A 15,414-nucleotide genomic window follows, 5' to 3' on the forward strand; every position below is an offset into this window, starting at 1 on the left:
TGTTTTTAATAGTGCCTTGCTATATGTGGGCATTTTTAAAATGAGTCTCGTATTAATGCCTTTCATTTGTCTCCCCTCTCCTGACCACTTTATTAGCCCTATCCAGGTTCTTTTTTGAGCTTGTATCATCAACTTTCTCACCCATTGTGCTCTCGGTTGAATCAAATTCTGTTTTTAAAGAAATAAATACAAATAAATACATTTAGTCAGCCAGGAGTATGATGAACACGGACACATTTTTGTAAGGGTTCCGTTTACTCTACATAGAGTGCACATAACCTTTCCCAGTGCAAGCACGTTGCATCTACCCAAGTCCAGAGAACTCGGAGACTGGCTGACGAAGCCAAAGCTATGAAACCCTGAAATGTGCAGAAGAAATATTGGGAGTTTAAGCTAAAATTATGCAGATTCCCATTGCTTTGTCTGTCTAGAATTACACTAGTTAGAACTTTAGGCTGCAAGATTATCTGGAGCTAAGTAGCCTAGTCTACAGTGACAGAACTGGACAGATAAACCTATTAGTGACCCAGTCAGGCTGTGCCCTGGAGTTCTAGTGACCTGCCAGCTCAGATATCAGATTCCACATCTGCATTGAACATTCTCTGGGTTTAGTTTAGCATCATGGTTGATTCCTCCAACTCGGACATAATTCTTAAGGAGTTAAAATGTCAGTCAGAATCATGTCTGTTTGCTATACATGACATAAGAAATAGGAGCAGAAGTAAGCCATACAGCCCCTCAAGCCTGGCTCTCCTTTCAGTAGAATCATGACTGATCTGCAGCCTCAATTTACTTGCCCCTACCTTAGTCCTTTGATTCCCTTGGAGTGCAAACATTTTTTGATCTCAATCTTGAATGTATTTGATGACTGAGCACTCACAGCCCTCTAGAATTCTAGAGAATTCTAAAGATTCCTAACCCTTTGAATGAAGAAATGTCTCCTCATCTCAAGCCTAAATGATCATCCCCTTATCCTGAGACTGTACTTCCATTTTCTAGATTCCCCAGCTAGGGGAAATGGACTTTGTATCTACCTTGTCAAGCCTTTTCAAAATTGCATTTGCTTCAATAAGATCCCTCTCATTCTTTTAAGATCCAGAGAATATAGACCCAGAGGACCCCTTATTTTGAGATGACTAATTAATCCTATTTCATTATATGACAATACCTTTAAATCCTCTTTTCTAATAGCTTCCTGGCCCAATATATTGTGGAACCAATTTTGAATGCATTCCATGAACTTATCCCCCAAACTACTTTGGCCAATTTGAATTGTCCAGCCTGTAAGAAGTTTAAAGCCCTCCATGATTATTGCAATACTTTTGTTACAAGCTCCTTTACTTCTTGATTAACACTGTTCAACAATATAACTCATGTTAGGGGAGCCTATAAACCACTGTACTCCCATCAGTATTTTCTGCTCCTTATTATTTCTTACCTCCATCCATATTGATCCTGCTTCCTGCTCTCCTGAGCTAAGACCATTCTTCACTACTGAACTTACATCATGTTTTATTATCAGTGCTACCACCCTCCTCTATTTTGTCTGTCTTTTTGAAACATCAAGTACCCTGGAATATTAGTTCCCAGCCTTGTGACTATGCAGCCATGCCTAAGTAATGGCTATTAAATCATTCCCATTTATCTCTATTTGTGGTATTTGTTCATATGTCTTATTGCAAATGCTTTGTGCATTCAGATAGTGTTTATTTTTAATGTTTTACCATTTTCCCTGATTTTACCTTTTTCTCTGATGCACTATTTCCATTAAACTCTCTCTTTCCCTTCCTGTTATGCTATTTGTTTTTGCCCAAATTGCTACACTGCTCTATACCCTTGACTTTTCTCTTTAGATGTATAACTTTCCCCTTGCATAGTAATCCAGAGATTGCCTTTTGAGGTTCTGTTTATTAATTTGGACCTAAGTTCCTCAAACCTTCTCAGCAGAATTGTATTGCTAGTTCTACCTATGTTGTTGGTTCCTATATGGACCATAGCAACTGGACCCTCCCTGTTCTACTCAAAAGTTCTTGTCCAACTACAAATATATGTCCTTAACCCTGGCAATGGGCAGGTAGCACAACCTTTGGAACTCCTGGTCATTGTTGCAGAGAACGTTGTCTAACCCCTGACTATATTGTCCCATACTGCTGTTATATTCCTGTTCACTTCCCTACTTGAATAGCTTCCTGTACCACGATGCTGTGGTCAGTTGTTTATGTCCTCTGAAGACTTTGCCCTTATCAATATAGGCAGCTAGAATCTCGTTCCTATTGGATAAGGGCATTGGCCGAGGCTCTTCCAGCACTGCACCTGGGGCACCCTTACCTGTCTGACTAAAAGTCACGCTTTGCTGTTCATGACCACAAATCAGACCTTTACCACTACCCTAACCTAGGGGAAGTGACTACCGCCTGAATTGAAGTGTCCAGGTAACTTTCCCCTCCCTAATGCCCCAACCCAATGTCTGCAGCTCAGATTCCAGCTCAGCAAATCTGAGCTGAAGTTCCTTGAGATGTAGCTACTTATACCAGGTGTGGTTGGCCCGGATTACAATGCTGTCCAGGTACACTTTCTTGCAGCACATTATCATGCCGGTCTAACATTTTTATTTATTTGATTAATTAAAGTTTATGTATTTAATCGCTTTTAGCATTCTTTGCATGAGCTATATTAAGTTATTGGACATATTAAATTTAAATATTTACCTGCTGCCTTTGCCACTCATTTTTATGTATGACATCACTTTGTGATTTTTTTTTCTCCCTTGGCACTCTGGGCCTCACCCATTTCCTTCAATCCTTGATCTATTTGTTCACTTAAAAGATGCAATGCTCTTAATAATTAGATAAATTATGAATTAGCTCTGATTCCTGAGCACCAGCTGCTCTTATCTCTGTACTAACTGTATCATCACTTTTTAGTTTCTTTCTCCATTTGTCTTAATATTCCCGTATCTGACTTCTCTTGCTTGCATGCCGAAGTTTTGATTTGGAAGTGATTGTTGGAGCTCCTTTCTTATTTTGATTCTTTAGACATGATCCCAGTAAATCATGAATAATTCAATAGTGCAGGAGTTTTTATTCCTACCTATCCAATCATAGCCAGAGAATTGTCTGTATTGCCTTCTAATTTCACTCGCAGAGTAGCTCCTGGGGTCCCTCACAGATCTGCCTTTGGTCCCTGCTGCCCCTATTTCTCATTTAAGTCCTGCACCTTGACATTATCATCTGAAAATACATTGGGTTCCACATGTGCTGATGAAGCCCAGCTCTATCTTTTTAACATCTCTTTTGACCCCTCCAGTGCTTCTGGTCATGTTGCTTGTCTGACATCCATATTAGATGAGCAAAAATTTCCTCCAGCTAAATATTGGAAATTGAAGCAATTGCCTTCAGTCCCCATCACCAACTCCACTCCCTAGTCACCTTATCCATCGCCTTCTCTGACCACTATCTGATCCTGAACCAGACTGTTCGGTTCCTTGACATTCTACTAACCTTGAGCTGAGTTTTGAATTCCCCACCCTCCCCATCATTGGCCATGTACTTCCATCTCAATAGCATTTTCCATGTTTACCCCTACCTTAGTTCACCTAGTGCTGAAACCCTTCTCCGTGCCTTTGTTACCTTATTTGACAATTCTGTTGCTCTCCTGGCTGATTTATTTTTTATTTAACTTGCACTACCTGTATACTTGAGCTCATCCTAAACTTTGCTGCCTGTATCCTAACTCGTACTAATAAGTCCTGCTCACCCATCACCCCTGTACTCGCTGACCCCACATATACTCCCAGTTCAGGAACCTCTCGATTTTAAATTCTCATCCTTGTTTACAACTCCCTCCATGGCCTTATCTCTGTAACATTCTTCAATCTTACAGCCTGCGAAGATCTCTGCATTTCTCCAATTCAGGCCTCTAGAAAACCCTATTTTTCTTTGCTGCACTATTGGCATCTATGCCTTCAGATTCCTTGGCTCTTAGCTTTGGAATTTCCTCTCTACCTCTCTCGCCTCCTTTAAGATGCTCCTTAAAACTACCTTCTTAACCAAACTCCCTGTTCTAATAGTTCCCAATGTGGCTCAGTGTCATATTTTGTTCAGTAATTGTTCCTGTGAAACACTTTGGCCTAAAAGGCCTGCAGAAATGCATGCCATATTGGCAAATTTTATGTTGAGTTACAGAGTCATATATCGCACAGAAGGCCATTGAGCCCATCAAGTCCATGCTGGCATCCCGTGGAGCAATCCAGTTAGTCCCACTCCCCCACTTGGTCCTTGTAGCCCAGCAAGTTTATTTCCTAATGCAGCTAATTGTCCTGAATAATAAATTATTTTAACTTTTTTTTAACCTAGTAGAAGTACAAATCCTGAGTCATTACATTGCTTCGCTATAGCCATCTAGCTTTACACATGATCATGATTGTGAATTAATATAGCTCCATATGATTATCTTGGTATTGCAGGCCATCTGCTGTTCATTATTTGGTGTGGAACCTGTGGGAAAAAACTGGAAACCAGAGATGAAAGAGTTTGTATGGATGCCTTTTCAGGACAAGGAGCTGCAAGTTAAAGTCGTTGAACAAAATAGAAAGGATCTAAGTGAGTTGATATTGATTTGATAACGTCTGAAAATATACAAAATTAAAATTGGGCAGATGAGTTTCCTAGAATTAAATTGAGTTTTTAAACACTTTTTAATGAACAAAATTTGAAGTCTGCGTTGAGAAATACATATCAAACGTATATCTAGTTTTTTTCCCCCTGTATGGCTTGAATTAAATAATGACTGACCATTAGTATTAAAACTTCTAGGGGAGAATTTTCTCCCTGTCGGGTGGGCTGGGCGGGAGTGGGTGCGGGCGGGTGCGCAGCCAATCGCCGCCCGTGATTGGCTGCATGCCGCCATTTTGTGGGTGGACCAATTAAGGCCCGCCAAGCGTGACGCGCACCTGGAAGCGCTCAGCTGTGTGGACCGGGGGAGGAGGGAGAGTCAGGGCCTGCGCTCTTTCACGCATGTGTGCAAAAAAGTGCCGAAATCTCCCTGCGGCAGCTCTGTGTCTCAGGGAAATTAAGAAAAGTCATAAAGGTGTGAAAAATAAAAAAATAAAATTATTCAGACATGTCCCCTCATGTGACATTGTCACATGAGCTGGTACATGTTAAATGAATTTACATGAAACATTTTTAAATTAATAAACTCTTCATGAAACCTCATCCCACCCTTGGGTGAAGTTCCATGAAAAATGGGAAGGCCACCTGGGCCCTTCGCCTGCCCATCAACCTTAAAGTTGGATGGGCAGCCCTGACAAGTACTTCAATTAGTTGATTAATGGCCTTAATAGGCCTTTGACAATTCGGCGGGTGCGCAGCCGACTCCGGTGCATACCACTGAACTGAAGATTGGAATGATGCGCAGTGACATTGGGACACATGCCCAACATTGCCGCGCGTCACTGCACACCGACCAAAAGATTCTGCCCCTAGTAACCATTACAGAATTATTAACAATTTTTAGAATTAAAGCTTCTCATTCAATTTATTTTCTTATTTAATGCCTGAATGGTAAAGATGATGGAATGCTGAATATTTGAGAATTATGCTTTTGTCCCTATAAATGTCACAATCGAATTGTCTTTGAAACATAAATATTATTTCTGTTCCTTATTTGTGAATTTACTAAATATGACATTGAAGGAGGACAATGAAGACCTTGTATTTTTAGTATTCCTTCTCTGAATACTGGCAAGGCTTGCGTTCTTTGCCCATCCCGAAGGTGTTGGTGGACCCTTTCTTGAACTGCTGCAGTCCATTGTGGTGAAAGTACTTTCAGAATGTTCGGTAGGGCATTCCTGATGATGTATGCCCCAGCTAGGATGGTGTGTGCCTGGAATGGAAGTTGGAGGTGCTGATATTCCACATTTTCTAATTTGTTGCTGGGGGTAAAAGCGTTGCCCAGTGGAAGCACAAATCAGAAATTTTGAGTACATGCTGTACACAATTTTCCAATCATTCATAGAGTCATTACAGCACAGAAGGAAGTCATTCAGCCAATTAAGCTTATGCCAGTTCTCTGTAAAGCAACCGAGTGAAGTCCCATTCCATCACTTTATCCCCATAGCCCTGCAAGTTTATTTCGTTCAATTGCCAATCCAAATTCATTTTGAAATCATTTATTGTCTCCATTTCCACCACTCTCTTGGGAAGCGAGTTCCACTCCCTACATTAAAGAAAAAGTTCTTCCTCACATACCCCCACTGCATATCTTGCCCAAAACCTTAAATCTGTCTCCCCTAGTCCTTGTACCATCAGCTAATGGGAACAGTTTTCTTTGTGTACCTTATCTAAACCTGTCATTCATCTTGTACACTTGTAGCAGACATCCTCTGTTCCAAAGAGGACAACCCCACATGAGATCATAAGACCATAAAAAAATAGGAGCAGGTGCAGGCCATTTGGTCCATCAAGCCTGCTCCGCCATTCAATAAGATCATGGCTGATCTTATTATGGCCTTAACTTCACTTTCCTGCCTGTGCCCCATAACCCTTGATTCCCACGTCAATTAAAACTCTAACTTGGCCTTGAATATATTCAGTGAACTTAAGAACATAAGAAATAGAAACAGGAGTAGACCATTCGGCCCCTCGAGCCTCCTCCGCCATTCAATGAGATCATGGCTGATTATCTTGTGTTTCGATTTCCACATTCCCATCTAACCCCAATAACCAATAAGCCCAATAACCTAACCAATGATTCAATCTCCACTGCTCTCTGTGGAAGAGAATTCCAAAGACTAACAACACTCGAGAGAAGAAATTCCTCCTCATCTCTGTCATAAATTGAAGGCCACTTATTCTTAAACTGTGCCAGCTAGTTCTAGATTCCCGCATGAGAGGAAAGGCCCTCCAAGCATCTGCCTTGTCAAGCCCTCTCGGAATCTAGTATGTTTCCAATAATCTAAATTAATTTATGGGGTACAGGTTGTTTGCAATAAATCCCCAATTGTGAATTAAATCGTCAGGCTCTACTAAACTTAACCACCAGGCAAGAATGAACACTTTAAATGGTAAATTAAAATGGTTTATTAACAATTCAAAAGTTAGAAGAGGAACAAGTTAAGAAGATACAATGCAAGCTTTCAATTAACAGTAAGAGAAGAAAGCTTAAATTTAACAATTAGACTCCTCACAACTTTCCTCGGCTGATCACACCGAAGACATGAAGTGAAGATAATCCTCTGGCCATTCAATACATGGATAACATGCTAACAAAATGGCTCATTGAAACCTTCATTTTTATACTTGAAAGATGTTGTAACTCTTTCGAGTACAAACACGTTTTCCATCTGTTCCTATTCAGATGAAGTTACATTGTTTCATAGTTTGCCATTGTTGAAAGATGTTGTAAACCCACCTTAGCCAAGCTGTTGGAAATGGATAATTGGTCTATAATTTGTCAATAATATGATGAGTTAATTGGTTCTAGCTAATTACTCTCATTAATTTAGAGGAAGGTATTGTCCTATGCCTCTTATCTTGATGTCTTTACAGAAGTTCCATTCACTAAGACAGACTCAACAATCAAGGACAGTGTGTGTTCCTAATGGGGAGGGAGTTCAAGGATTATGACATTTTTTCCCAGCTGTTACAGCAGTTTAATTTTCTCATAAGAAATGCAGAAATAACATTTGACTTCTAATTAACTAATTATTAATTACTTATCCTTCAATTACCAAAGTACTTGAGGTACTTAACAGCACTGTGGGTGTACGTACACCACATGGCTTGGCCTAAATAGCCAAGTGGTTATGGTACTGGGCTTACTGTAACCCCAAGATCAAGAGTTCAAATCTCACCATTGCAAATTATGAAACAATGTAATTTCATCTGAGTAGGAACAGATGGAAACGTGTTTGTACTCGAAAGAGTTACCTACACCACATGGCTTGGCCTAAATAGCCAAGTGGTTATGGTACTGGGTTTGTAACCCCAAGATCAAGAGTTCAAATCTCACAATGGCAAACTATGAAACAATGTAACTTCATCTGAATAGGAACAGATAGAAACGTGTTTATACTCGAAAGAGTTACAATGAGCCTGAGAGTTACGTTAGGAATGTAATGGTTTACAGGGCCTAAATAGCCAAGTGGTTATGGTACTGGGTTTGTAACCTCAAGATTAAGAGTTCAAATCTCACAATGGCAAACTATGAAACACTGTAAGTTCATCTGGAAACAGATGGAAATGTGTTAAGGCTTGGCCTAAATAGCCAAGTGGTTATGGTACTGGGCTTACTGTAACCCCAAGATCAAGAGTTCAAATCTCACAATGGCAAACTATGAAACAATGTAACTTCATCTGAAACAGATGGAAACGGGTTTGTACTCGAAAGAGTTACCTACACCACATGGCTTGGCCTAAATAGCCAAGTGGTTATGGTAGTGGGCTTGTAACCCCAAGATCAAGAGTTCAAATCTCACAATGGCAAACTATGAAACAATGTAACTTCATCTGAATAGGAACAGATGGAAATGAGTTTGTACTCGAATGAGTTACCTACACCACATGGACTGCAGCGGTTCAAGAAGGCAGCTCACCACCACCAAGGGCAATTAGAGATGGGCAATAAATGCTGGCCTAGCCAGCGATGTCTACATCCCATGAATGAATGAAAAGAAAACTTCCTTCTAATGAAATCATCTGTTGCTAGTCAGTAACTGCTTCATAATGCTGTTTTGGGTTAGTTTGTTGTAAAAGGTTAACAACATCAAAATGGCTTCTTATCTCCGTATAAGCACAAAATGGCGTTTTGACCTTGTTAGCTTATTACAATGAATATAATATGAAATTAACCTGAAAATGGTTGTGTTACACTATAATCTAGTACCCAGGCTTACTTACACTAAGATCATCTCTCATTCTTCTAAATTCCAATAAGTATAGGCCCAACAGGCTCAACCTTTCCTTGTATGACAATCCCTTCATCCTAGAAATCAGCCTAGTGAACTTTAACTGAAATGCTTCCAATGCAAATATAACCCTCCTTAAGTAAGACCAAAACCCTATACGGTACACCAGGTGCAGTCTCATCAGTGCCCTATAAAGCTGTAGTAAGACTTCCTTGCTTTTATACTCTATCTCACTTACAATAAAGGCCAACAGTCCATTTGCCTTCCTAATTATTTGCTGTACCTGCATGTCAACCTTTTGTGATTCATGTATGAAGACAGTCCAGATCCTGCTGTACTGCAGCATCCTCTAGTCTTTCTCTGTTTAAATAACATTCTGCTTCTATTCTTCCTGCCAACATGGGCAACCTCACATTTTCCCACATTATATTCCATTTGCCAAATTTTTGCCCATACAGTCTTCCTATTTATATCCCTTTGCAGACTTTTGTATCCTCTTCACAACTTGGTCTCCTACCTATCTTTGTATCATCAGCAAATTTGGCTCCAATACAGTCAGTCCCTTCATCCAAGTTATTTATAGATCATAAATTGATGATGCCCACACACTGATCTCTGCGGTACTCTATTAGTTTGCCAATCTGAAAATGACCCATTTATCTTGTTAGTTAGCCAATCCTCTATCGATACTAACAAATCACCCCTTATACGATGAGCTCTTACCTTGTGCAGTGATTTTTTATATGGCACCTTATCAGTCCCTTTTGGAAATCCAAATACACCATCTACTGGTTCCCATTTGCCCACCCTGTTTGTTGCATCCTCAAAGAACTCTATTAAGTTTGTCAAACATGATTTGCTTTTCACAAAACCATGTTGACTCTGCATGATTGTATTATGATTTTCTAAATATACTACAACTACCTCCTTAATAATAGATTCCAGCATTATCCCAATGACAGGTCTTAGACTAACTAGCCTATAATTTCCTGCTTTCTGTCTTCCTTCTTTCTTGAATAGTGGTTTTTCAAACCGCTGGTACCTTTCCAGAATCTAGGGAATTTTAGAAGATTACAACCAATGCATCTACTATTCTGCTGCCACTTCCTTTAAGATTCTAGGATGCAGGCCATCAACTCCAGGGAACTTGTCGGCCTTTAGTCCCATAGTTTTCCATGTACTTTTTCTCTAGTGATCATGATTGCTTTAAGTTCCTCCCTCCCTTTTGCCTCTTGATTTTGTACTATTCTTGGGATGCACTTTGTGTCTTCTAATATGAAGACAGGTACAAAATACTTGTTTAAAGTCTCTGCCATTTCCTTGTTTCCCCTTATTAATTCCCCAGTCTCACCCTCTAAGGGACCAACACTTACTTTAGCTGCTCTATTTTTATACACTGCAGCAGCATTTACTGCCTGCTTTTATATTTCTTGCTAGTTTTCTATCATACTCTTAATTTCTCCCTCGCTTCAATTGAGACTCTTAATTGGCCAATTAATGGCCGCTTAAGGGCTGCTTCCAGCCCAGCCGACTTTTGCAGGTAGGAGGATGTCAGGCATGGTCAGGCTAGCCTGCTCAGGCCTTGAGAGGGGTGCCTCAGAGTCCCCTTTCCTGATTGGGGGCCCCCACACAAGGTCTGCCCTTTCCTTTGGCCCCTCCCTATACCCCTTGACCGTCGCAACCCAGCTCCCTATCTCCCTCGCACCCCCTCCTCTTCCTATCCTGCAATCTGGACTCCCGGTAGTTTGTTCTGTGGGACTCGGTGTAGTCTCAACAGTGGCCATTGCTTGCTGTGGTGCTGCTGGGTCTAGAGAGCTGCTGGCCATCAGATTGATAGGCTGATCTGAGGCAGAGCATCCTTTCCACATGGGGGCAGAAGGCCCATCTCCAGCCAATTAATGCTCCATAGCGCATTAAATTGCTGTGGGGCAACCAGCAGAGCAGGTATGTTCCCAATTGATCCTGTTAGCAGTGGATGGAAAACCTTGCCATTCAAAAATTTTTGCCCAATACATTGCTATTTTGCCTTTGCCCAGTAGAAAATGGAAATAGCTTTTGTGGAAGATGAGCTGATACCCAGCCCCAATTTCAACAATAGGAATCAATGAGTTCTTGTAACTGGTAACTGATGTATAGTGTTGCATGTTATTTACAGCACAGAAACAGACAATTTGACCCAACAGGTCCATACCATGTTTATGCTCCCTTCTTCGTCTAACCTCATCACCATATCCTTCTATTGCTTTCTCATCACGTGCGTACCTAGCTTCCCCTTAACTGTACCCATGTAATACCAAGTTCGTTAATGATTTCCTTTATTTTGTTGCAGTCCACTCTCTGCACCCACCAATTTGGTGCCATCCATAAATTTTGGTGTTGTACTTCCAAATCCCAAGTCCAGTTTGTTTCTATAAATGGTGAACAGTGGTGGTCTCAGCACTAGATGACCATATTCCACAGTTTGCCAGTCTGAGAAATATCTTTAACCTCTACTTTTTATTTTATTTTATAGATGGCTTGCTGTCCATTGTCCTACTCTGCACACCTTAAGGAAGGCCTTATGAAAATCCAAATATTGCCAATATTAGTAGACAAATACTTGTATGAAATTTCCCTGTTCACTTTTAGCACTGGTTTTAGTTTATTTTAAATGATAACCTATTGCTAACACGAAAATGCCATTCTAATATAGTGAAACATTTTCCTTGTATTTTGAGAAGCTTTCTTTTTCTTTGTAGCTAATGTTGTATGCTATCACGTCGTTGTGCAAGATCCTTCTGATGCTGGCTCTTTAAAACTATCAGAATGTATTATATTTAAAGGACAAGCTGAAGGGCCACCTGCAATTTTAAACCAATTGTTTCCTGAAGAAGCTATTGTAAATAGTCACACCAGCTCCATTTCGTGCCTCTGTTCTTCTGTTTGTGCACTTTTAGGAGATCAAAATTGTAAGTGATGCTCACTTGATTATTAAGTTAGTAAACTGCTCTGGTGGTTTTTTTAAGTTGAAAATGTCAAAATCTTGGCCAAGTGTAATCTATGTAAAATCCAGTTGCCTAAAATGCAATTTATTATGTACTATGGTGTGGACCTCATATAGGATAATATCAAGCTGAAAATGGTCATAATTTTAAGAGGATGTTGAATAGGCATTTGGTGAGAAAATCAACACTATCTCTGCTTCAGCTCACCTGGAGCTGAGACCACCATGCATGCCTTTGTTACCTGTAGACTTGACTATTCTAATGCTCTCCTAGCTAATTTTCCTTCCATTTTCTGTAAACCTGAGGTCTTCCAAATCTTAGCTGCCCATAGTTTGCCTGTGCTTGCTGACCAAAATTGACTACTGTTCGCCAACACCTTGATTTTTAAAAATTTCATCTGCAATTTTCATTGCTCCACCATTTGCAGCTGTACCTTCAGCTGCTTAGACCCTAAGCTTTGGAATTCTCTCCCTAAACCCCTCTTACCACTTTTAAGATGCTTTTTAAAACCAATTTTTAAGTCTGTACAACGGTATTTTTAAAAATTACTAAATCAGCCAAAAGTTGTGTTTGTAGTACCATTTTCCAATATCTCCTGTAGCATTGCTCAGTGTGATTGAGGCAGTTTAGAAATTAAGGAGTAGGCCATTCAGTCCCTTGAACCTGTGCTGCTATTCAGTTGGATCATAGCTGACCTGAGTCTTTATTCTATCTTGCCCCTGATTCTGTAATCCTCAATTTGCTTTGCTGATCAATAATCGATCAATCTCCATTCTGAAATTTTCAGTTTACCTAGCCTCAACAGTTTTTTGGGATAGGAGGGTTCCAGCTTTGCACTATCCTTGTGTGAAGTAGTGCTTCCTGACCACAACTTCTCTCTAACTTTCAGATTATTTCCTCTTATTCTGGATTCTCCTGACAGTCTCTTTTTAACCAATTTAAGCACTTAGCTGGGCCACCACTTAATCTTGCATACTCGAGGGAATACATTCTATGCCACCTGGCCTATAAGTTAACTGTTTTAGCCCCAGCTTCATTCTGGTGAATCTTTACTGCATCCCTCAGGCCAGTATATCCTTCCTGAGGTGTAATGCCCCAAACCGAACATAGTGCTCTAAATGTTTAACCAGAGCTTTATTTAATTGTACCATCACTTTCACCCTTTTGTATGCCAGGCAGCTTGAGATAAAGGCCAAAATTCAATTGGCCTTTCAAATTATATTTTCTCCTTGTCCGCTTTAGTGAATTCCACTGGATTGCAACACTTTTAATTGGAGGGGGGGAGCGTGACAAGAGGGGATTTCAGATAATGAGATGGACAAGATTTTGGAGTGGTTTTTTAATGTGGTAATTCTATTAATCTGAATTGCTTGTTTTGTGAAATAATGTAAATGAATCGCCTTGCTCCATTAAAATCTCTCAAAATAACCCAGTCCGGGTATGTTTGTAATGGTTTATCTTTTATTTTAAAGCGTCTTCATTAAGAACCACAATAGTGGAGGAACTCAAAAACATAGTGCTGCAGTATCCTGCAGACAGTGCATCAGAATCAGATTTACGCTTCCTATGCAGATTGCTACGGCTCCTGACTACTCCAAAAGAACAAGCTGATGTAATAATTGCAATGACTCATTTGGCCAAGATGCAAGTAAGGTAAGACTATTTTAAATACTAGTCAGTCTTCCTTGGCAGTTCCACATGTTCTGCTGATAGGACAGAATGTTCTAAAATGTTTTTTTTTCCAGTTTGTTTAAACCAGACTTGTCTAACTGTTTCACATTGGAGGCAGGGGTGGCCACATTCAATTTTCCTCACACACTGGGCTGATGAGCAAATTTTGAAAAGATAAGGTTCGACACAACGTGAAACATGAATTTAACAAAAAACTGATGCACCAAAAGAAACAACTTGCTGAGCAAAAAAAAGTGTTAACAATAAATTGACAATTTAAAAAAGAGTAATACATAAAGACTGCCATTAGGGTGTGAAAGGATGGGAGAGTGTGTACAGCTCACTCACTCACCCACTATGAGAGTGCCCATTGGTGTGTCAGGATGAGGGTGAATGAAACCCTGAAGTGGAAGTGAGCCAGACACACATACTCCCCTCTCAGCCCCCCTCCTCTCACTCACTCACATGCTCGCCCACCCCCCAAGCCCGGCACAGCGAGGGAGAGCAGAAGAGTGACTGGAGTGAGACCTGAGGCTTAGTGGTGCCAGAAGGCAGGTGCCTGCTGAAGGAAGTGCCAAGAACTGGGGGAATGTGGCAAGAGCACCAGGAGCAGGGGAAAGTGGCCCAAGCGGTGGGGTGGGGGGAAGCAGCCGGAGCCACGGGAATTCATGGAGGCCTCGTGCACTCCAGACTCTCTCTATCTTCATGTACTCGTAGTTGCCGGCGTTTGCTGCTACTCCAATCACAGCCTGTTTCTCTCCCATATTTGCTGCTGATATGCTCATTATTGAGCCTATTAGCAACAAACATGGGAGCGAAATGGACTGTCATTGGAGGAGCAGTCCCCTGCAGAAATCTTCAAACTCACTGACCTGTCTTACCGGTATTTTCAACAATCACTCTGCAGGCCACAAAGAGGGACATCCGGGTTGGACAAGCCTGGTTTAATTCCTTATTTTCAGCAGTAGATATTTTGGATATGGAGCAATCCATGGTGGAGAAACAAAACTTGGAAATTGTTGAGTAATTTGCAGGACTTGAGCCTGGATTTTGTGCTTCGGGTCTGGACCCCAAGGTCAGGGTCAAATTGGTGAGCTGACCGTGCACTGTCGGGAGCAGTCATCCAACAGTGATCTTGTCTTGATTAGATAGTTAGTGAACAAGGGCAATTGGGGATGGGCAGTAAAAATGCTGACTTAGCCAGGGACGCCCACATCCCGTGAAAGAATTTTTTAAAAAGACAGGAATGCACTTATGCACAATTAAGGACAGCAGATGGGCTCAGAAAGCTGCGGAGCCAATAGGAGGCCCTCTACTGCAGAGAGAGAGCTGCAGCATGTTGTTACAGGTAAAGGAGACAGAGCATGGCTTCATCTTGACGTACCCACACAGCACATTTAAAATGTGCAGTAAAAATGGCCACAGCTACTGGGCTGGCACTGTGGAGGGAAAACTCATCCTACAGGATGACCTGCAATTGTTGCCAGGTAGGGGAGGGGGTTAGGGTGTTGTGGTCACTTTGACAAACGGGCCACAGGAGTCTCAGGTATAGATCATGATCGTTTATTCGAGCAATTGCAAGGGGAAAACTATCTCAGTGCAGCTTGAGATAGCACTCTGCTAAACTACAAATGTTCAACATATTTATACATTATTGGTCACGTACAAGAACAGTGTCCAGATTCTGATCTCGTCAACATATAGGTTTACATTAGACAGACATCTCTGGTAACAGGTACATGCATCGTACGTCCCTATTTTTCACCCAGGCAGAGACCTTCCCTCCTACCTAAACGAGGACCATCTGTTCTTCCCCTATCTGTTGAAGAGCACACTTAATCTTAGTTGTTA

The 15,414-nt window shown here is 41.0% G+C and overlaps 1 protein-coding gene across 1 annotated transcript in view; it reads left to right on the forward strand.

Moving 5' to 3' along the window:
- The window catches only part of tdrd12 (tudor domain containing 12), a 181,373-nt gene that overhangs the window by 115,843 nt on the left and 50,116 nt on the right, over positions 1-15,414 (forward strand). Inside the window, exons 29-31 of the mRNA XM_041191689.1 lie at positions 4,466-4,601; positions 11,647-11,856; positions 13,365-13,545. Coding sequence (XP_041047623.1) covers positions 4,466-4,601; positions 11,647-11,856; positions 13,365-13,545 — 527 coding nt within the window. The remainder of the gene's footprint in view (positions 1-4,465; positions 4,602-11,646; positions 11,857-13,364; positions 13,546-15,414) is intronic.

The sequence above is a fragment of the Carcharodon carcharias genome, chromosome 7, assembly GCF_017639515.1.
Source record: "Carcharodon carcharias isolate sCarCar2 chromosome 7, sCarCar2.pri, whole genome shotgun sequence".
NCBI lineage: Eukaryota > Metazoa > Chordata > Chondrichthyes > Lamniformes > Lamnidae > Carcharodon > Carcharodon carcharias.